Source organism: Pristiophorus japonicus, unplaced genomic scaffold, assembly GCF_044704955.1.
Source record: "Pristiophorus japonicus isolate sPriJap1 unplaced genomic scaffold, sPriJap1.hap1 HAP1_SCAFFOLD_2995, whole genome shotgun sequence".
In the NCBI taxonomy this organism is placed as follows: domain Eukaryota; kingdom Metazoa; phylum Chordata; class Chondrichthyes; family Pristiophoridae; genus Pristiophorus; species Pristiophorus japonicus.
In genome coordinates, this window is record NW_027252774.1 from 1 (window position 1) to 21,375 (window position 21,375).

The window sequence follows — 21,375 nt, forward strand, 5'->3', positions numbered from 1 at the left end:
GAAATGTCATTGTTCATGGTGATGCTGAAAACTATTCACTTGTGCTTGCTGCCTGCTTTGTGCCACAAATATTAAATTCAAAGAATTTGGCTAACTATGCTGTGAAGTCTCTTTAATCATAGTGACAATCGATTCATTGCAGCTTGAATTTAGTAATTCGATTGCATTGGTTTCGTATGATACACCATGAAATTTAATAGAGGAGCCTTTGAGTGTGGGAAAAGGTACTGTAATTTCTGTGCATGGCTGCTAGGCAGTATGGTCATAGGCACTGAAGTCTTTTGAAAATCTGCTTCAGCATAGTGAGTCACTAAAAATAATTTATTCCACACACAACTCTATGCTTTAAAGGTCTGAAATATTTTGGGTAGACTAGATGCATTTATTCATCTGGCTTGTGTTTTACTATTAATGTTTGCCTTTTTAAAAAAAATATAAATTGGGTGTCTAGATGGAGTAGGACAAATAGATTAAAATTATCTAAACAGCAGAGGCAGTTGTTCCTTTCATCATTTGCACTGGTTGCCGTTGATTAAAGATACTTCTCAGCATTGGTGCTGTTAGTTCCGATTCTGGGAGATTGGTTGTTGCTAGCAATTTTTTGACACTGCAGAAGTTTTTTTAAAGTCTTTTTACAAGAAGTTGCAGCTTATGGTGATTTCTGACAGTTGGCAGCAATAATATGTAGCTAGGTTAACTTGGCTGTTTGTTACTGAGCACTGAAGCTGTGTACTCTAGCTGTCGCTTGGAATCAAAATGACAGCCAGTAGTGGAAGGATGGTAGTACCCAGGGGATTAAATCAAATCACTGCTGGTATTAGAAGCTGAGTTGTCAAGTTTTAAAGCTCACTGGAACCGCTAAGTCTCTGGCTTCGTTGCACTGTCAATAAAACTGCTTTTGGAAATTGCAGGATGTGTTTTGCTTAACTTTCATTATCTTAATCCCTGATCTAATTTGAAAGGGGAATGACTAACAGTATAATTAGTCCTGTTGCAAGCTATTTTTCAAACTGTTGTATACTGTCCACTTCAGCCACTGAAGATGCTATACTGTGGGAGTAGTAAACGACCAATATGCAAGTTGTGTATAGTGTGCTCTTCCAGCATTTTTACTGGTAAAGTGGTTTCATCACTTGCATCCTTTTTTAAGCTTTTTACCCAACAAGACACTTCAGTAAACCTATTGCAAAGCAACAAAAGCTAATGGGTTATAAGAAAAATTGCCCTGAGGGTTTTGAAATGTGGGCTCCAATTGAATAGCTTTCCCAGTATGTAATTGTGCAAACAATCTTTTATTGTGGGCTATGGAAGGCACTAGAGATTTTGCACATGTAAATTGGTTTGCAGCAGATGCATGGGTAAGTTGTTTAATGGCTTATATTTCAAGTAAAATGGGGCTTCTCTGTTCCCTTACAAGGGTTCCTTTAAATACTACAGGAAACAAAGTGGTTATATTTTGTACGTGCATTAGAACCACTTAACCTATTTGAGATATCTAATTTCAAGTCCATCAGCAATTGGGCTTTTTGGCTCACTGTTTAGATGTGAAAATCTAATTTGCTAGACTCCACAATTAGATTTTACAGGATTTAAAAAAAATTTATTCGTGTGATGTGGGTGTCTCTGGCAAAGCCAGCATTTATTGCCCTGGAGAAGGTGGTGGTGAGCCACATATACAATTGAGTGGCTTGCTAGGCCATTTCAGAGGGCAGTTAAGAGTCAACCACATTGCTGTATGTCTGGAGTCACATATAGGCCAGACTGGGTAAGGGTGGCAGATTTCCTTCCCTGAAGGGCATTAGTGAACCAGATGGGTTTTTACGGCAATCCAGTAGTTTCGTGGTCACCATTACTGATATTATTTTTTTAATTCCAGATTTATTTAATTAATCGAATTTAAATGCCCCAACTACCATGATGGGATTTGAACTCAAGTCCCCAGGTCAATTGTCCAGGCATCTGGATTACTAGTCCAGTAACATAACTGTGCTTACCGTACCCGATAATGAGTATAGCAATAAACATTACCTTTTGGAAGAGGTGCAGGGCAAGACAAAAGTTATTATACCTATCAGAGGTCACTCTAGGTTGGAGCCACCTAGTAGTATTAGTCAAAAGTTAATTCAGGCTAGACTTAAGTTGATTCATTACATTTTTCGAAAATTCACCCTACTTTATTTATACCTGTATTTTTAAAATCTAGCTCACAAATGAATGACATCCTTGTGTAGTTAATGCAATGTATTTTAATATCTTGGACATGTCACATTCAAGCATGCTGACCAGAGGAAATTGCCCCTGAAATGAAGTACTATTAAATAAATAGGTTTTGGGGATTCTTAATCAGGGTTATAGCCCTAGAAGTTCCATGTTTTAGATCTAATCTTGTTTCTGGACCTTTTTAGTTTTATTTACTGTCCTAATTCTACTCTTGTGCCTTGTTCTCAGGTTTTATTCTTGGGTGGGTTGTCAATACAATTTGTATGTATATTTCATTATATATAGGTTCTTCTGACCTGGGAGCTCAAATTTACAAGCTATTTACTGACCTGAATTCCCACAAGGGCAGTAATAACCTTCTACAATTGGGCGATTTAGAGTTGTGTGCAGTCCTCCAGATGGGGTCCCAGACAACATCTCAAATCCAGTAACACGCACTACTTAGATGTACTATTTCCCTCCTCTAGTGAAATGCAGTCCTTTTATCTCCCTCTTTTACTGTAGCCACATATGTCTGCATCTTTTTTTTTTATTAGTCTACAATAATTCCTAAAAGTTTTCCTGACCGGCTTACTTTATGGTATTTCTGCTTAGCACAGCCTCTTTTTTTCAACTTTGTAATATATCTGCAACCCGTTACCAAGTTATATAAAGGATCCAAATCCTTTTGAATCTGGTTGCAATATTTGCTGTACCTGCTATTTTGGTACTCGAGGTTTTGCTTTTGATTCTTATCAAAGTGGTGTATGCGTATAGATATGTCTATATGCACGACAGTAGCATTTTTACAGCCTGATGCACGGCTAATTAAGAGTATACTCTTTCCTGTTTTAAGCCCATTGTCTCTTCAGTGACATACTTGACCATCTATTCCAGGATTCCTTATGGTAGCCATTAATTGCCGATGTGGAATCTTGTTAATAAAGTACCACTACGGGTGCATCAATTTGTTGCAAGGTAAGAAATGTCTGCACCTAAATACAAGATGAATATATCAAGTTCTGCAAGTTTTCACTAATCCTTATTTTTTTAAACAACATTTCAATTGATTTGTGCTGTACTTTAAAGTACTATCTAGGCTGGATGCTTTGAGTCACAGCAGATGGCATTGTGTGTCCTGTTTTTTGATACAGCTGTTTGAGAGCATTATGATGAACAAAATGACGGTACCATTTTCACAAGGGTTGAATAGTGATTGAGGCAGATTCACTTGTAATACATTGTATTGTTACTGGTAGTGTCATGGTGCAAACAATACCGAGATTTATCATCAACTTCTCATGAAGATTGCACATTTAATATTTTGAATTTGATGTATTTGTCAGCTTGGTATAGTATTTGGGATGAATGGAATTAATGTTTATGTAATTGAAATGGAATTAAGAGAATCCAATTCACAGGTTTTATGCTCAGCAGTCTCTTGATCTTATTGAATGTTCAAGGAAGAGAGTGGAAAAGAATGCCTTGTAATCTCTAACATTTGTGACCTTTTCCTTTTGTGGCTTCACCTCCCAGTCCAAAGGAAAACAAGATAACACGATCAGAATTAAGGTTGTTTTGTGTAAGTTTGTATGTACAGCTCCATAAGAACTAGGGATTGACACAGCATTGCTTATTTATCAGCTGTAATGCACAGCAGGCAAAAAAAATTACATTGTCAATAGAATGACTAAATTGAATCTGTGATGACAATTATCATGCTGGATCGAATCGTGGGGATTGCAGTCAGACATGGGGTTTAAAACCCCGAGTGTCAACCATATTGTGCAAGGAATTTAGACTGACATCCAGTATTTCATGTGTGATTATGCTAGATAAGTTTAAAGGCATGAGGTGGGGAGACCATCACTGAGGTTTTGCTCATGGGTATTGAGCTGCCAAATTATTTAATTTGCCAGGCAAACTTTTATTTGGCTTTTTTTAACTTTACTTTTAGAATCTTGGTGCACAGCTGAGGAATAGGCCAGTTTAAAATTGAAGTGTGCACTATCGACTGACAGTCGATTCCTTAAGGAGCTATTAAAATTATGAAGCATGTAAAAATCTGTGACTTGAGCAGTGACTAATGAATTTCCAACGAGATCTGTTCTAGTCCCTGTGGTATTCATGCCATCCAAAATTGATGAGTATGTACATGTAATTTAAAATTTGGTGATTGCAAGCTCTGGTCAGTTGACAAGCGTGAGTTTAGGGGCCTGGACCAATTAAGCACATCTCTACAGATAGAGATGTATTGCACTATGGCACATGACGTGTACAGAATGACAAGCAATTTGGGTTTAATTGTTGACCATGTAGCTAATAAGACAGATCTCAAGGGCATTATGCTAAAAGCTGGAAGATTATTGATCATTGAGAGCACATTTAGTATATTTTATTCAGCTTTGTGAACCCTACCGTCAAAAAGATACTGCTGCATTGGAGAGGCATAGAGATGATTTTAAGTAATGAGTGCATATAGCAAAGACCCCATATTTTATATGAATGATTGAGTTGAAGTTTTTAAAATGCTGAGACATGGATAATTATGGTTATAAGCAAGTCTTGGGCAAGATGGGAATGGAAGGAATAGTTTGCTCATACTGTGTGTCATAGAATCTCAGTTAAAGCAGTTAATGCTGGCCATTTAAAGCTTCCAAAATAATTGGATGAGTATCTGGTGAATAATGGGATTGGGGGTTAAAAGGTGAGTACAGATAGAGATCAGATGCTGTGTGAAATATGGTTTCTGAGGTCCTGTCTGTTGAACTGTCTGGCCAGAGAAGGCAGCTGCCCTGTAATGTGTTGTGAAGTTCGATGTGCTGAGATTGCTTGATTTTACCCTGGAGTGGGGGGAGGAGGAGAAATTAAAATAAACTTTGCAGAAAAGTGATTGTGAAAAGTTTCTTTCTACATCAAATAGGAAAGTTTTAATTGGTTTTACTCTATATAGGTTGTGGAGTAAATGCAAACTTAAAAAATGGACTTTTGATAGTTGTATTCAGCTTCTTTGTCTCAGTCAAGGAAGTGGCCAGTACAAACGTGTTCTGATTCCACCACACTTGGCGGGCTTCCTTTGGTGTCAATGCTTGTATTCAGAAAGTAGGTCATTTAGGGACTGGCCATTTATACTTTGAAAGGTTAATGGCAACATTTCAAGAAATATGTTCTGAAGTAGACATTTTAAACTCTTGTGGACTGAATCTTTGTTTTCTCAGTGCTTATCTTGTAAGTGGAACTTGGTTGTAGCCTGACCTTAATGGTCTGACAATGTGGTGTTTACTGCTTTTCAGAGTACTCTGGCAATTGTGTGTATGGCCTATGGTAGTTGTACAGTTATTGAAAGGTAATTGTTAGTCCTTCAGCACACAGTCCCATTCATGGCACAAAAAACAGAGCATGTTTTGTTCATGGGGGACTCTTGGAGTTTATGGATACACCTTTTTTAAATGTTGGGAGAAAACCCAATTGTACACTTGCATTTGTACGTTGAAAATGTTTTTGAAGCTGTTGCAGCTAGCAATATGGTTTGTGGAATCTGCAGGGTTATGTATGATATGATTGGTCCATGGAGTGCCTATGATCCAGTCTTCCAATTAGCTACTTGCATCATTTCTGAGAAGTGCCATTGCTTTATAGCGTTCTCAACTAGATTTAAAGTTTTCCATCAAATGGAGTGTACACCATCTGTACAAATCCGATATTCTGCAATGTTGAATTGTGAAAAAAAATTACTTAACGGCATTTCAAGTTACAGTAGCTATATAAATGGCTTTTGGTAGATTAAATATTTGCAATTTATTTTGGATTAGTTTGTTTCCTACTCAATTTATTCATAAAGTAACTAACTTTCTCTGAGAATCTGATTACAGATTAGTTCTTGAGACTGTTCCTGAAAGTATCCTAGCTGAAAAAATGCAGTTTGCATAAATAACTTTATTGCAACAGTTTTCCAAATTATATTTTTGTGAGCATGTGGAAATTATGCCATTGCCTTTAATTCTACAGGCTAATTACATTGCATTTCCTTATGTCTTGACATTCTGCCATACTTGAGTGTGGGGATTGCCATAAACCTAGTGTTCAATTTATACATACGTATTATCTATAAATTCTTAACTGAATAATGCTGCATGGAACAGACCTTGCATTATTGTGCTGTTTTCCCACAAAGAATTTACTGATCCAACAGCTTGAATAGCTTCATCTGAATTCTCCAGGTTCTGACTTTCTTGAATTTTCGCAGGAATGCATCCTTTCTGGCTTGATGTCAGTGAAAGGGAAGAAAGTCCTGCACATGGATCGCAACTCTTACTATGGAGGTGAAAGTGCATCTATAACGCCCCTGGATGATGTAAGTAATAAGGAAGAACTGCTTCCTTCCTTCACTTAGCATCAAATATATGCAGTCACAAATTCTGATCTTTTTACTTCCAAGCTCTTTTACATTCTTTGATTTGTCCTTTTTTTAAAAAAAAAATAATAATAATTGTGGTAATGTTATATAGCCACAAGGCCTGTTCTTCAGACGCAAGTCTTAATCTTTGATTGTTTTAAAGTCTTGGGTTCTGATCTCCATCGGGCAATGTACTTATTGAGACCAGCCTAAAAGTTTGTCAAATATTTTTATTAATCAGTTGTCCACTCACCAAGTTAAGCTAACTGCATATGTGCTTAGAATCTTTGTATGAAATGGAAGAGGAAATCTTAAGTTTGTTTAAATGGGTTTTTGGAGAATCTTGGCGTTCACCTTGATTACACTGTGTCTGGGAATTCATTTTGAATTGAATTTGGTCAGTTATGCCCCAAAATGCAGTATAACTGAGATGTGCAACTGACTTTATACTGTTCAAGGTTACACCTCAAACCTATTGGATTAGGAGGAGTCCTATACATCAGAGTTGAGTTTAGTGCAGTATGCAACATTTCACCATGAGTGAGATGGGCCACACCTGTGTTGCACTTTCTCTTACGATTACCAGTTTGGCTCAGTTGAAACAATTGAACGCCTGGGCCAGAAGCGCTTAAGTTAGATCCCCACCGCAGGCCATTATGTAGCTTAGGCTGACACTTCAGTGCAGTTTTGAGAAAATAGCTTTTTGGAAATTCAATCCCTTTTGAGATTTGAAGACTGTGGCATTGCCTCCTATTGTGGTTCATGTGGATGTTAAAGCCCCATGTTACCACCAACACTTTCCCCTGAGCCAGCAGCATCAAAAACAGATTGACTTGTTACTCATCTTGTGGCTGCTTGTGGGATATTGCTGGCACAAAATAGCTTCCTCATTTGCCTACATAAGGCACTTCTTCAAGAAAGAATGAAAAGTGTCATATAAATGGAAGTTTTTTTTTGAATATACCAGTGCCCTGGATTCAGTGCACAAATTGGCCAGGTGTTGACTGAGCTGGCACACTGAAATAAGAGATCACCGAGGAGTTCTAACTGCGGACACCCGTTCCATCATTGTTTTGTGACATTCCTGAGAGTTGCCCTCAAGAAAAATACTGATTGAGATTTTAGTCCTCAGCAAAAAATGAATAATGCTCCTTGTACCATCTACTCACAGGTTGGTTTGAATGTGCTGTCCTGGTTTCTGTGCATCTGATTTTGTTGCAAGGAGATGCTTAAAAATCCATACATTTACTACTTGAACTATCTAAATACAGGTACATGTTCTTTTCTTCAGCTGTACAAAAGATTTAATCTCCCGGGTTCACCGCCAGAATCCATGGGCAGGGGAAGAGACTGGAACGTTGACCTGATTCCAAAGTTTCTTATGGCTAATGGTAGGGAAAACATTTTTTGTTGAAATATTTATTTAACCTATGAGGCAAACTGTCTCTGATTCAGGAGGTGAAATTGTGGGAGCTGTAATTTTATGGTAATTCTTGACCATAAACACAAACCTTGATTGTCTACTAATGTGGAAGCATTTTTTTTTAAAAAAGACATTGTTCTCCAAATGAATGTTGCCATCCAGCAAGATACTTGTCTGATGGCTGTGCATGCTCCTTCAATCATAATGAGGAGTAGCGCTCTTGGGGGAAGCCTCCCCGGTGAGATATTGAGCTAGGAGTTGTCTTGGAGCAGAACACACAAGAAATGAATGTGTTTTTCTCTTTCTAATGCCACCCCTACCCCCACAAGTTGCTCTCCTGGTATATCAACCAAATGATCATCATTTGTTTCTCTTGTGCTCTCTGCAATCTCACCCCCCCCCCCCCCCAAAAAAAAACAATGGCTGTTGGTGCCAATTGTAACATGCCTTGCTGCTAAGTAGAGCAAAGGGATGGAGTATAAAAGCGGAGAAGTCTTACTACAGCTATACAAGGTATTGGTGAGGCCACACCTGGAATACTGTGTGCAGTTTTGGTTTCCATATTTACGAAAGGATATACTTGCTTTGGAGACAGTTCAGAGAAGGTTCACTAGGTTGATTCCGGGGGTGAGGGGGTTGACTTATGAGGAAAGGTTGAGTAGGTTGGGCCTCTACTCATTGGAATTCAGAAGAATGAGATGTGATCTTATCGAAACGTATAAGATTGAGGGGGCTTGACAAAGTGGATGCAGAGAGGATGTTTCCACTGATGGAGACTAGAACTAGAGGGCATGGTCTTAGAATAAGGAGCCACCCATTTAAAAGAGATGAGGAGAAATTTCTTTAAGGATTGTAAATCTGTGGCATTCACTGCCTCAGAGAGCTGTGGAAGCTGGGACATTGAATAAATTTAAGACAGAAATGGACAGTTTCTTAAACGATAAGGGATTATGGGGAGCGGGCAGGGAAGTGGAGCTGAGTCGATGATCAGATCAGCCATGATCTTATTGAATGGCGGAGCAGGCGCGAGGGGCCGTACGGCCTACTCCTGTTCCTATTATGTTCTTGTATAGCAATATGTTGCAGTGTGTACCCTGATGTGTAATTAAGGGAATGGTGTAAGCTCACTGTAGAAGGAGCAGAGTTATTGAATATATGGCATGTCAGCCTTCACTCAGTGGTAGCACACATGTCTCTGATTTAGAAGATCCTGAGTTCAAGCCCTTCTCCAGAGATTTCAGTAAACAATTTAGGCTGATACTCGGGGGATGTCCTGCAGTTGTGAAAAGCACTATATAAATGCAATTTTTTTTCTCTCCTTCCTCTTATTTTCGCTCTCCGCTCGCTCTCTCTTTCTCTTTCTTTCCCTCTTTTTCTTTCTTTCCCTCTTTCTTTCTTTCGCGCTCTCTTTCGCCCTCTCTCTCTCGCCCTCTCTCTCTCTCTCTCGCCCTCTCTCTCTCTCTCTCGCCCTCTCTCTCTCTCTCTCGCCCTCTCTCTCTCTCTCTCGCCCTCTCTCTCTCTCTCTCGCCCTCTCTCTCTCTCTCTCGCCCTCTCTCTCTCTCTCTCGCCCTCTCTCTCTCTCTCTCTCGCCCTCTCTCTCTCTCTCTCGCCCTCTCTCTCTCTCTCTCGCTCTCTCTCTCTCTCTCGCCCTCTCTCTCTCTCTCTCTCGCCCTCTCTCTCTCTCTCTCGCCCTCTCTCTCTCTCTCTCGCCCTCTCTCTCTCTCTCTCGCCCTCTCTCTCTCTCTCTCGCCCTCTCTCTCTCTCGCCCTCTCTCTCTCTCTCGCCCTCTCTCTCTCTCTCGCCCTCTCTCTCTCTCTCTCGCCCTCTCTCTCTCTCTCTCGCCCTCTCTCTCTCTCTCTCTCGCCCTCTCTCTCTCTCTCTCGCCCTCTCTCTCTCTCTCTCGCCCTCTCTCTCTCTCTCTCGCCCTCTCTCTCTCTCTCTCGCCCTCTCTCTCTCTCTCTCGCCCTCTCTCTCTCTCTCTCGCCCTCTCTCTCTCTCTCTCGCCCTCTCTCTCTCTCTCTCGCCCTCTCTCTCTCTCTCTCGCCCTCTCTCTCTCTCTCTCGCCCTCTCTCTCTCTCTCTCGCCCTCTCTCTCTCTCTCTCGCCCTCTCTCTCTCTCTCTCGCCCTCTCTCTCTCTCTCTCGCCCTCTCTCTCTCTCTCTCGCCCTCTCTCTCTCTCTCTCGCCCTCTCGCCCTCGCTCTCGCTCTCGCCCTCTCTCTCTCTCTCGCTCTCGCCCTCTCTCTCTCTCTCTCGCTCTCGCTCTCGCTCTCTCGCTCTCGCTCTCGCCCTCTCTCTCTCTCGCTCTCGCCCTCTCTCTCTCTCTCTCGCCCTCGCCCTCTCTCTCTCTCTCGCCCTCGCCCTCTCTCTCTCTCTCGCCCTCGCCCTCTCTCTCTCTCTCGCCCTCGCCCTCGCCCTCTCTCTCTCTCTCGCCCTCTCTCTCTCTCTCGCCCTCTCTCTCTCTCTCGCCCTCTCTCGCCCTCTCGCCCTCTCTCGCCCTCTCGCCCTCTCTCTCTCGCCCTCTCTCTCTCGCCCTCTCTCTCTCTCTCGCCCTCTCTCTCTCTCTCGCCCTCTCTCTCTCTCTCGCCCTCTCTCTCTCTCTCTCGCCCTCTCTCTCTCTCTCGCCCTCTCTCTCTCTCTCGCCCTCTCTCTCTCTCTCGCCCTCTCTCTCTCTCTCTCTCTCTCTCTCGCCCTCTCTCTCTCTCTCGCCCTCTCTCTCTCTCTCTCTCGCCCTCTCTCTCTCTCTCTCTCTCTCGCCCTCTCTCTCTCTCTCTCTCTCGCCCTCTCTCTCTCTCTCTCTCTCTCGCCCTCCCTCTCTCTCTCTCTCTCGCCCTCTCTCTCTCTCTCTCTCTCTCGCCCTCTCTCTCTCTCTCTCTCTCGCCCTCTCGCCCCCTCTCTCGCCCTCTCTCTCTCGCCCCATACACCTTCATTTGTTCTCATTCATTTTCTATCTTTGTAGTGACATGCATTTTAAAAAGTATAATCCTTTGTTTGCAGGTCAACTTGTGAAGATGCTACTGTATACTGAAGTTACCCGTTACCTTGACTTTAAGGTTATTGAAGGCAGCTATGTTTACAAAAAAGGCAAAATCTACAAGGTGCCATCCACTGAAAAGGAAGCCTTGGGTTCCAGTGAGTAGGAAATAAAATGCTTAAAGGGTAATGGTGGTTGGGAAAGAGTAAATGTAATTTTTGACACGGGTAACATTTTCTTTTGTACCAATTGTGTCTGATCTCTCTCAAAAATGGAAGTAAAACTAATCCGGCTGAAATATCAAGTGAATGCTCATGTAGGAAAGCACTTGACAGTAATCTTCCAAAGCCAATTTTTTTTTGGTTTTGATGTGGCATTTGGGCCAGAACTACTTGTCAAGCACTTGCAAACATAGATACTACCTGTTTTGGTAGAGCAGCTCTTTTTCCAGTTCGAAGACTAGGCATGTGTTGTGCGCTAGTGCTGGTTTTGGATTTTAGTACCATTGTGTTTCGATGGTCTTGCAGGTCCTGTAACTCATGTAATCCTTTGCTTTTAAGATCTCGAAATTGTACATCTTCATCTGAGACTTGCAGTGAGTGCACTGGCAGAAATCAGCTGACTAGATGTAACATGGTCGACCTTGATACCAAAATCATATTGAATTTTCTTTTTCCCGTTTCTCATATTTTTCTCCGAGTAGTGTTTGAAAGCACTTTGTTCAGCAAAAGAGATTTCTGGGGGTCGTGGGACTAGGGAGCAGGAACCTCTTTGCTTTCGCGGAGCATTAGCTAATCCTTTTGCGCGTGAAACACAACAACTGTGGAACTCTTGGCTATAGTTCCCAGGCAGAATCGGTAACTTTTAACGCAGGGTGGGTTGTTCATTGGCCTGTGTCTTTACCAAGGGGTACACCTTTAATTGCTAAATGATCTTTAGAACCAGGAAAGAAACAATTCAGACTCTGTCATCATCATCATGGGCGGTCCCGCGAACAAGGATGACTTGCTTCCACGAGAGTTCGCAGATGTTTCAATGAAGGTCCCAATGTTCCAGTCCTGAACTCTAGTTGAGGGGGTGGACGATGCCTGTGCGTGAATTTTTTTAACGTGTGGTGACCGTTGCACATCAGCCATCACACGGGCTTGACAGAGCTCAGCCTTTATCAGGTGGCAAGGATTAACCAGGACGACTGGAGATCTGCTCTGCTGCACAGATGTAGTGCGCACACATATCGCAGTGTGGGCAAGTCCGCGCTGCCGCTGGGCCCTCGACTCTTCTGGACCCCGTACCTCATTCACCGCACCTCCGCCACGATGTTCCAGGGTCTGGTGCTCCAGCTCTATTTATAGCCACATCAGTGCTAAAAGCAATCTCTCAACTAATAGAAACATTTAATTTTTAATAAGTTGGGTGGAACAGATAAAATAACTTCTGCCAGTTTTCTGCTCCTTTTAAGCTCGGTGGGTTGTGATTTTTGTTTGTTTCTTGCCAGTGAACTCACTGCTTTATGCAATGTAATGAGTCACGAGATCAGAAGCTTTAACTCTTTGGGAAATTTTACTAACCTACATCCTAACACTTGGTGTCATGTACTGCTTCCTGTACATAACCTGCCAGCAAATTGTCCTGTTAGTTTATCAACATTTGTGTTGCAGTATCCTTGACCGTGCTCTGGTTCTGCTAAATTCTTACAGCCACATGCAGTTAAAGAATTGGTTTAATCCACTGTTGTCATTAGGCTATCAGTGAAAAAATGAGCCTTGTGAATCTTTACTAATGTACCTTTTTTTGAACTGTGGGGAAAAATTGCCATTGGTAGGTTTCTGAATAGACAGAGCATTTTAAGAAACACAGTGCCAGATGCTTTCAGGTCTGTCACTGCTGGATGTTGTGCAGGAGCAATTCAAGCTAATGAATTGGGTATTCCACGAACATGAGTTCAATGTTCCTTGTAGCGCGGTGCGGCTCCCGTGCGGCGGGCTCACCAGCTTTAAAATAGGAAAAACCTGTGCATGTGAGGCATTTGGAATGAGCCGTGCAGCCCCTTAAAGGGGCTGTGCACCCAAAAAAATTAAAGGAAACATTTGGTTTGTGTCTCTTGGTGTTTTAATACCAATATGCTAAATATGTCGAATGACAGTACTGTAAAATGTGTAGGCCATTGTTGCCAAATGAAATGAAACAAACCAGATTAATTTGGTTTATTGGACCACCATAAATGAGTGAAAGATAAAATTATATTTCCTGTAATAGAGCCAGGATTGTAAAGCGAGTTTCAACAATGAGGGGTTCATGCGCTGGACTGTAATTTAATGTGGCTTTTTTTTTTTAAACAGATTTGTTGGGTTTTATGGAGAAAAATCGATTTAGGAAGCTTTTACAGCGTGTTTCTGTTTACGATGAAAATGATCCCCTGACTTGGGATGGCATTGACCCCAAGAAAACAACTATGAGGGGTGTATATGAGAAATGTGGCTTGGGGAAGGATGTCATCGATTTCACAGGCCATGCTCTAGCCTTGTACAGGACAGATGAGTGAGTGCTTGTTGCTGCAGTAATTCTTCTGTCTAACTTTTTTATATTTTATGTATCTAAATATGAGGTTTCTGCCTCTCTGATCACCCTTTGTGTTTGCTGCACTTAGATAATACCAGTGAAACTCTTTTCCTTTTATCCCTGTAGGGTTTGTGTATCACTCTAAATTTGTTAATTCCATTCAGGGTTGCTTTGGTTTCGTCTGAGCTTGTCATTTTCACTCTTTATCCTGCATGCTCAGAATTATATATCTTCAACTTGGCCATTATTGAAGTGTGGTCAAACAGCCTTCCCCAATCTATTTGCTTTATTTATTCCCTTGTTTAATTGAATTTAGCCATTAAATACCTGGCTCCTGGTCTTAAATATTTTTGACTCCCAGATAATGTTTAATGTTATCTAGTCACACAGGGGTGCCAATACCTCCAATTCTTGAACTATTGCCGTTTCAGGATGACACCTGCCTCCGATTGCCTCCTTGATGAAGCAGGTTACCAAATCTGATTCTAGACTACTTGGGTTTCCCCAATTTATATTTGATTTGAAGTCTCCCATTACTTTGTTCTCATATTTCCCTCTGTGCCTCATAAGAACAATTTAGTCCTTGTGCTGATCTGGTGGTCTGTAGCATAGTATTAGTGGGTTTTCCTTCTCACGAGAGATGTCTGACCAGAGTAGAGCGAAAGCTACAGAGCGTACTTTCACAGGATAAACTTGGTTTACTTCTCGGGCATCCGTGACTCATGGATGCTAGGAGTTTTCTTTCCTTCCCTTCCCTTCCCCCTGTGCCTCTTGGGAGAAGCAGTGGGCCTCCACTTTGCTTCTACTTCATACGACTAAGATCATAAGCTTGCCCGTATGGTACGTGCCCAACGCTAGCTGTAGCATGATCCCATCAGTCAATTCTCGAACTTATTTAGGAATATTCATATGGTCACGTTCAAATCTTTCTAACCTTTTTTTTTAGATATCTTGACCAACCTTGCCTTGAGACGTTAAACAGGATGAAGCTTTACAGTGAATCGCTGGCTCGCTATGGGAAAAGTCCATACCTTTACCCTCTTTACGGCCTTGGAGAGCTGCCTCAGGGTTTTGCCAGGTGAGCATTATTGCAAATTCTCTGTTGAATAGAAAGATGGACTGTTGATGGATACAGGGCAAGGAAGAAAATCCAGTGTGAAATAAGTGTTCGATTCAGGCATTTTATTCTTGAAACTCTAAGCTAGAAAACGCCTGTAATAAACTTGACCACATCATAGATATGAATTGCATATTTGTAAAGCCTTAAAAAAATATAAATAGAACTTTATAGGCTTTTAAAACTGGGAGTCGTAACCAATGTTCCCTTTAAGTTGTGCAGACGTGCAGCGATCTGGACCTCTCACTCGGGCTGCTCGAAGGTTTTTCAATTGGAATAACCATACATGCGCGAAAATTTGAATGGGCCGCTCAGCCACTTAAAAGGGCCATGCACCCAAAAACACTTGCAGGGAACATTGGTAGTAAGCTGCTCTTTCAGGCTATCTCAGATCCTATGGGCAGTGCTGAGACCTTTTCCATTGCCACTCCTTTGCCCACCAGGAAGTGCATGCACAGCCTGGTATGACTCCAATCATCCCAACCTCTTGTGAAAGTGCCTGACTCCACTTGTGGTTTATGCACAGCACTGAGGCTGGGATCAGTAACTGAGTGTGGGTCATGTGGTCACAGACCTGTGTATCATTTTCTCAGGAATTGTTGGGATCCTAATACTTTGAGATTTTTCCTTTTAATGAATACTTTTTTGATGGTTAAATCTTAATTTGCACAAACTTACAGGGTTGGATATTGTGTATTCTGGTAACTTTGTGCGGCCCACCTAGTCTCAAACTATTGAGAATGTAAAAAACTTTAGTCTGTCCAAATGAGTGGAGCCAATATTCATTTATTTTGAAAAGTTTCCTCTTGGCTGGAGATTTTAAACAGCACGTGTATAACTTGTATGTTTACTTCAAACTCTTGAATCTGTTAATTGCATTTAATTATAAATCTTGTTTAACTTAATGATTAAAGCTTGAAGAACACACTAACCTTTTTCTAAGCTACTCCCACGAACATCAAATACAAGATGTTAATATTCCTGCTGAAATGCCACTGCAATGTTGCTGGTCAGGATTGATAAGATTGGAGAAATATATATTTTCTCTTGGAACTTTGTGCAGTTGCCTCCATTAAATTAAATAGTCTGGTGATTACATGTCAAGTGTGGGCTTGATGGGCTAACTATCCTCAGCTCATTCTATACTTGGGTGTTTGTTTATAGTAAGTAAACAAGTGTTTTTTTTTGTGTTTTGCTTTCACACATGAAAGCCAGAACATATTTTGGTACAGGCAGGTGGAGTACAGTGAAACATTTGGTGTTAAGATGCAACTGATGTCAATATTTGCAATCCTGATTACTGATGCCTGTATGCAGTGTCTCGGTGGTCTGCGACTTCGAGAGTGGAGATAAATCTGTACTTCACAGTTAAGGATCTAAATATTCACACTGACTGTAGGAAAAACACTTGTATCTTCAAGTATATTGGCTTTTGTTTGAAATGGTCCAGAATGAGTGCCAAGGAACAAAATGGTCATGGCTCAAATGGCTGAGTTCAGTATTCCTAGGCTGAGTTCAGTATTCCTAAACTGAGGGAATTTAACATGGTTTGCATGTTTGGGAATATGCTTGGACACTTCCAATGTTCTTATACAGGGTATTCAGTTTTTTTCCGTGTCTTTTGGTCTGATTCTTGAATAACTTGTGAAACCTGCCTCTTAAAGGTTACACCTACAAACTGTCCAACAGCTATCCATAAGCACTGAGCAAGCTGGTTTAAGCTATTTTTTCCTTTTTGTAGGTTAAGTGCCATTTATGGTGGGACCTATATGTTAAACAAGCCTATTGAAGAAATAATTGTGGAAAATGGACATGTGGTTGGAGTCAAGTCTGAGGGAGAGGTGAGACCTTAAAGTGCTTTGCGAGCTTAAATCATTTATTAAACTGGAGTCCCTGGATGCGGAGGACTTCTGTCCAAGCAACTTTTTCCAATTATTTGTCTTGTAGCACAATTTTGTTCCACTGTAGATATGTTGTAAAGAAGCTGTGCGACCGTTGTGCCTCTTTCCTTCGGGTAGCTGATACTGTCTTTCGAAAGTTAGGATGCTACTGGTTTCTGGGAGTGTTAATATTTATTTGGAGGAGGTCTCCATGCCCTTGCGGCTAAAGGGATCAAGAGGTATGGAGAGAAAGCAGGAAAGGGATACTGAAGGAATGATCAGCCATGATCTTATTGAATGGTGATGCAGGCTCAAAGGGTCAGATGGCCTACTCCTGCACCTATTTTCTATGTTTCTATGCACAAGTTTGAACATCACTGGCTTTTCCATTGTGCTGAATGGGGGTTATTGGGATTGAAATACTTTCCAGTCTCTGTAAATATGACAACACTTAATGTCCAAGCCTCCTGCACTTGAACAATATCAATGCTACACATTTGGGTCTGCTGTTGGTAGCACCCGAGCGGCCTGATCGCTTTCCTTTTCTGGTTTTTACTTGGATAATCCCTTGTGATCTGGACTGGAGATTTGTGATTTTTGCCTGTTTGTTCAGTCTCTCCAAAGGCAGACCCGAGTAAGTGCCTGCTGAGACAATTCAACATGAATTGTTAAGCTACATTATTTTCCAACAGTTGAACATGCAGGACAAGTTATAACCATCGTTTATTTCTATTTCTATCAATATAACCGCTAGAGCGTAGCATAATAATGTAAAAATAATAAATGGATGTGATATTTTTGAACATGTTCTGATTTCTTGGGACTAAATATTTTGGTGGAATGGTGATACTGTAGTTTCACTTTGGTCACTAGATGTTCGAGCACTCGAGATATTTGAACACTCACTGACAAAACGGACCAGTCAAAACAATTCTTTTTACCTTTCAAGAGCTGTTGGCTAGTTTCGATCGAAGTGCCTTAACCAGCAGTAACTTTACTATTCATTTGAGCCATTGGGATTGACTACCAGTTTAAACACTAAATGGTGGAACAATCCTCCCAAAATAGTCCATGGAATGTTTTGTGAAGGCAGCATTGAGTTTGTACAAATCCTGTTTGCGGAATTGATGCCTTTCCACAAAAAGGAGTGCTTGTTTGAAAATTGGCAGCAAAACCGCTGCTTGCTGGCAGAGGTGCCCCAGGCCAAGTAGCCGCCTGCGCTGAGACTTCTGGAGCTATGTCAGATTTAATCAAAATGTATTTTGTTTGCAGATTGCCCGCTGTAAGCAGCTGATCTGTGACCCCAGTTACGTGTCCGACCGTGTGAAGAAAGTTGGCCAGGTGATTCGAGTCATCTGCATCCTGAGTCACACCATTAAGAGCATATCCGATGTAAATTCCTGTCAGATTATCATTCCACAAAATCAGGTCAACAGAAAATCTGGTGAGTAGCTTTCGCAAATCTATATTTCATTATGGCCCTGGAAGTGATCTGCAAAGGCTTGCCCTTTTAAGGGCAGTGGGCAGTAGACAACTTGTGCTCAAATTTGAGCAGAGATATGTTCTCCAAGGAGATCAAGTACCTATCAATTTGCAGCTAGCTTGTTTAGTATTGAGCAAGGGCTATAAATGGGTTGCCTACTTGCCCTTGATTCTGGAACATTTATTATATATTGGAGTACCTAAAGGAGTAGTCATCATAGGCAGTCCCTTGCTTTCACTCTAAGTGAGCTCTCTGGTGGCTGTACAGTCCAATGCGGGAATTACAATCTCAACAGGTGGGGCAAACAAATGGTTGAAGGAAAGGGTGGGTGGGGAGTCTGGTTTGACGCACGCTCCTTCTGCTGCCTGTGCTTGGTTTCTGCATGCTCTTGGTAATGAGACTCGAGGTGCTCAGCACCCTCCTGGATACTCTTCCTCCACTTTGGGCGGTCTTGGGCCAGGGATTCCCAGGTGCTGGTGGGGATGTTGCACTTTATCAAGGAGGCTTTGAGGGTGTCCTTGAAGCGTTTCCTCTGCCCACCTGGGGCTTGCTTGCCCTGTAGGAGTTCTGAGTAGAGCACTTGCTTAGGGAGTCTCGTGTCAGGCATGCAGACTGTGCAAGATGGGAGCAGAGGGAAAAAATGACAACGCCCAAAGGTTGGATAAAATCCGAATTAGGAAGAGTAGGTGCAGCTCCAAAGGGAAGGAATGAGAGTTGATGAGACTGTACCTGGTCACCAGCCTGATGAGAAAATGTCAGATTTATGGTGGCAGAAGTCTTTGCTACTAGTAGAACCCGGGGCAGTAAGTTTCAAATTGACTGGACATTTTTGGAGCACTAATCTTTTGTCACATTTGTAATCTTTTGAAGAGCTTAAGATAATGGGCAACTTGTTAGTTTGTTTGACTGTGTTTGATTTCATAATCTGTTTTAACATTCCCTAGACATCTACATTTGCATGATATCCTACGCACACAATGTAGCTGCTCAAGGAAAGTACATTGCCATTATTAGCACAACAGTGGAGACCAATGACCCTGAAAGTGAAATTCAACCCGCACTCGATCTTCTGGAGCCTGTGGAACAGAAGTATGCTTTAATATTTGGAATTGTTTTTAGACATCTTGGAAGAGAATATTTTATAGTGAGGCTTTATATTGAAGGATGTCTGAAATCGTTTTTTTATTTTGATAGGCAATGAGTTGATTAGGAGAAGTTTATGGGAATTTGTTTGAAGGAGAAATCTGTCATCCCTATGTTGCGATGGTCTGGTCAATAAAAATGCCAGACCTTTGAATAAATATGACATGGGCTTTTAACAGCCATCTGTGGGCTTATTTCAACCAAGCCCTGTTGGGATAAAGGCCCTAAAGGGAACAGTGAGCAGTCTCAACCCACTCAGTATTGGGGACACACGCTCCAATTTGATGGAAATTTGATAGTTGTTAATTGGTCGCATTAATGGATGCGAGTCTAATTGTATGTTCTGGCCACTTGAGGCATGCTGTGTGGGTAGCACCAAACCTTTTCTGTAGCTGCCCTGACATTGGATACAAAAGTTGAAACGGCCAGCAAAGACCGCTTCCCCATGTGTATTTAAAAAATACTACTAAAAGTAAAAGCCCAAACGTGAAGAAGAACTGCATTAAAATGAACTACTCTATAAAGTAGAGTGATCGTTATTTTCCAAACCGAATCCGGGTGGACACTGGGTGGGAGCACAGCAAAGTTCCAGGACGGAAAATGTAGATTGCACAGCGTAGCGAGGCCACATTTTTAGCAGCCCAGAATTTTAACAGTTGGACATATACACTACAGTTGTAAAACAAATGTGCATATAATTACTGCAGATATAACATCACACTATTAAAGCGCATCAGACGCCGGTTATAAATAGCACAATAACACTGTTCAGGAATGTCAGTTTTACGTACCCACTGTCTATACTGCTGGCTCACATCTCTCTTCACCTCGCTGCCCAAGTCATTTATTTTTCATAGATTTATTAATGCTATCGCCGCATTTCAAGAAAACCGGCATGACTACTTTGTTGCTTCTGCTAGTGGAATATGCATAGAAATTAACTCCATCAACCATTATGCAGTCAGTAATGTGGCCATAACGAGTGTTCACATTTTAATAATTAACAAATGCCATTCGCCACCTAGTGGTGCGTTATTCAATTTGTTTGTATAGTAATACATACCAACAGTATTACTGGAGCCTGTGGAACAGAAGTATGTTTTAATATTTGGAATTGTTTTTGGACATCTTGGAAGAAAATACTTTATGGTGAGGCTTTATATTGGGAGAGGTCTGCAATAGTTGTTTTTTGATAGACAATTAATTGATTAGAAGTTTATGGGACCTTGTTTGAAGGAGAGATCTGTCATCCCCCATTTTGTGATTGTCTGGTCAATAAAAATGCCAAACCTTGGAATAAATATGGTATGAGGCCTTTTAACAACCATTTGTGGGCTTCTTTCAGCCCAGTCTTGTTGGGGTAATGGCCCTAAAGGGAAAAGTGAGCAGTCTCAACCCACTTAGTAGTAATAGAAATACATACAAACAGTAATTCAGTCAAAATCGCCAGATGGCCATCCCCAAAACCAGACAGACAAGAGTGTGGAAGTGGGTCACCCTGGCAGAACCAGATTAGTGGAGAGGGGGATAACCCTGGCACATTAGTTTCAATCCTTTCATTAGTTCGTCGCTGCCACTGGGAATCTGTCAATCAACTTTGGCCCTTTGACTGGTCTGTCGAAGTCAGAGTGCGAGCGTGGATTTATGCAAGCTGCCATTAGGATGAATGGAGCTTATTCAAATAAAATGGCAGCGAGGGTATTCGGGGACGAGTTTTGTGAACCGGGGACTCTTCTGGGAACATTTGTCGCCCAGGGACACAGTATTACATCTGAGGACTTTCCCTGGAAAATAGGAATGTAGTCACCCTACTATGAAGCAGTGTGTCCATGAAACTTGTCTTTATCCTTCATTCCAGTTAAAGGTAACCTTTCTAAATATTCGTATTAATATTGCGATCTTGTCGAATTTTGCCAGTCTAAACTTAAACTCCAATCACTTATGATGTGGTCCAGCTAGATCTGGCGTTGAATGGCTGAACCAGTTATGCGCCCTTGGACTTGAAGCAAAGATGGGGGCCATGATCAGGGTGGGGCAGAGTAAGGGTTTTACTCTGGGCAAATGCATAAAAGGTGGACATGAGGGAATGATTTGAGCAGATTGACAACTACAGACTTTGGGCCTGTAGAAGCTGACCACCTATCTGCATAGAATTACAAAGAATTTACAGCCCAGAAAAAGGCCGTTCTGCCCAACAGGTCTAT

At 41.6% G+C, this 21,375-nt stretch overlaps 1 protein-coding gene across 1 annotated transcript; it reads left to right on the forward strand.

Annotated features, from left to right (window-relative positions):
- The first annotated feature begins 3,119 nt into the window (after positions 1–3,119).
- Positions 3,120–19,244, forward strand: LOC139248888 (rab GDP dissociation inhibitor beta-like). The gene is made up of 9 exons (XM_070872236.1): positions 3,120–3,177; positions 6,446–6,553; positions 7,887–7,986; positions 11,013–11,147; positions 13,329–13,527; positions 14,495–14,626; positions 16,407–16,506; positions 17,818–17,989; positions 18,973–19,244. The coding sequence occupies exons 2-9, from the start codon at positions 6,467–6,469 to the stop codon at positions 19,227–19,229; spliced, it is 1,182 nt and encodes a 393-aa protein (XP_070728337.1). The 5' UTR covers positions 3,120–3,177; positions 6,446–6,466; the 3' UTR covers positions 19,230–19,244.
- The last annotated feature ends 2,131 nt before the right edge of the window (positions 19,245–21,375 follow it).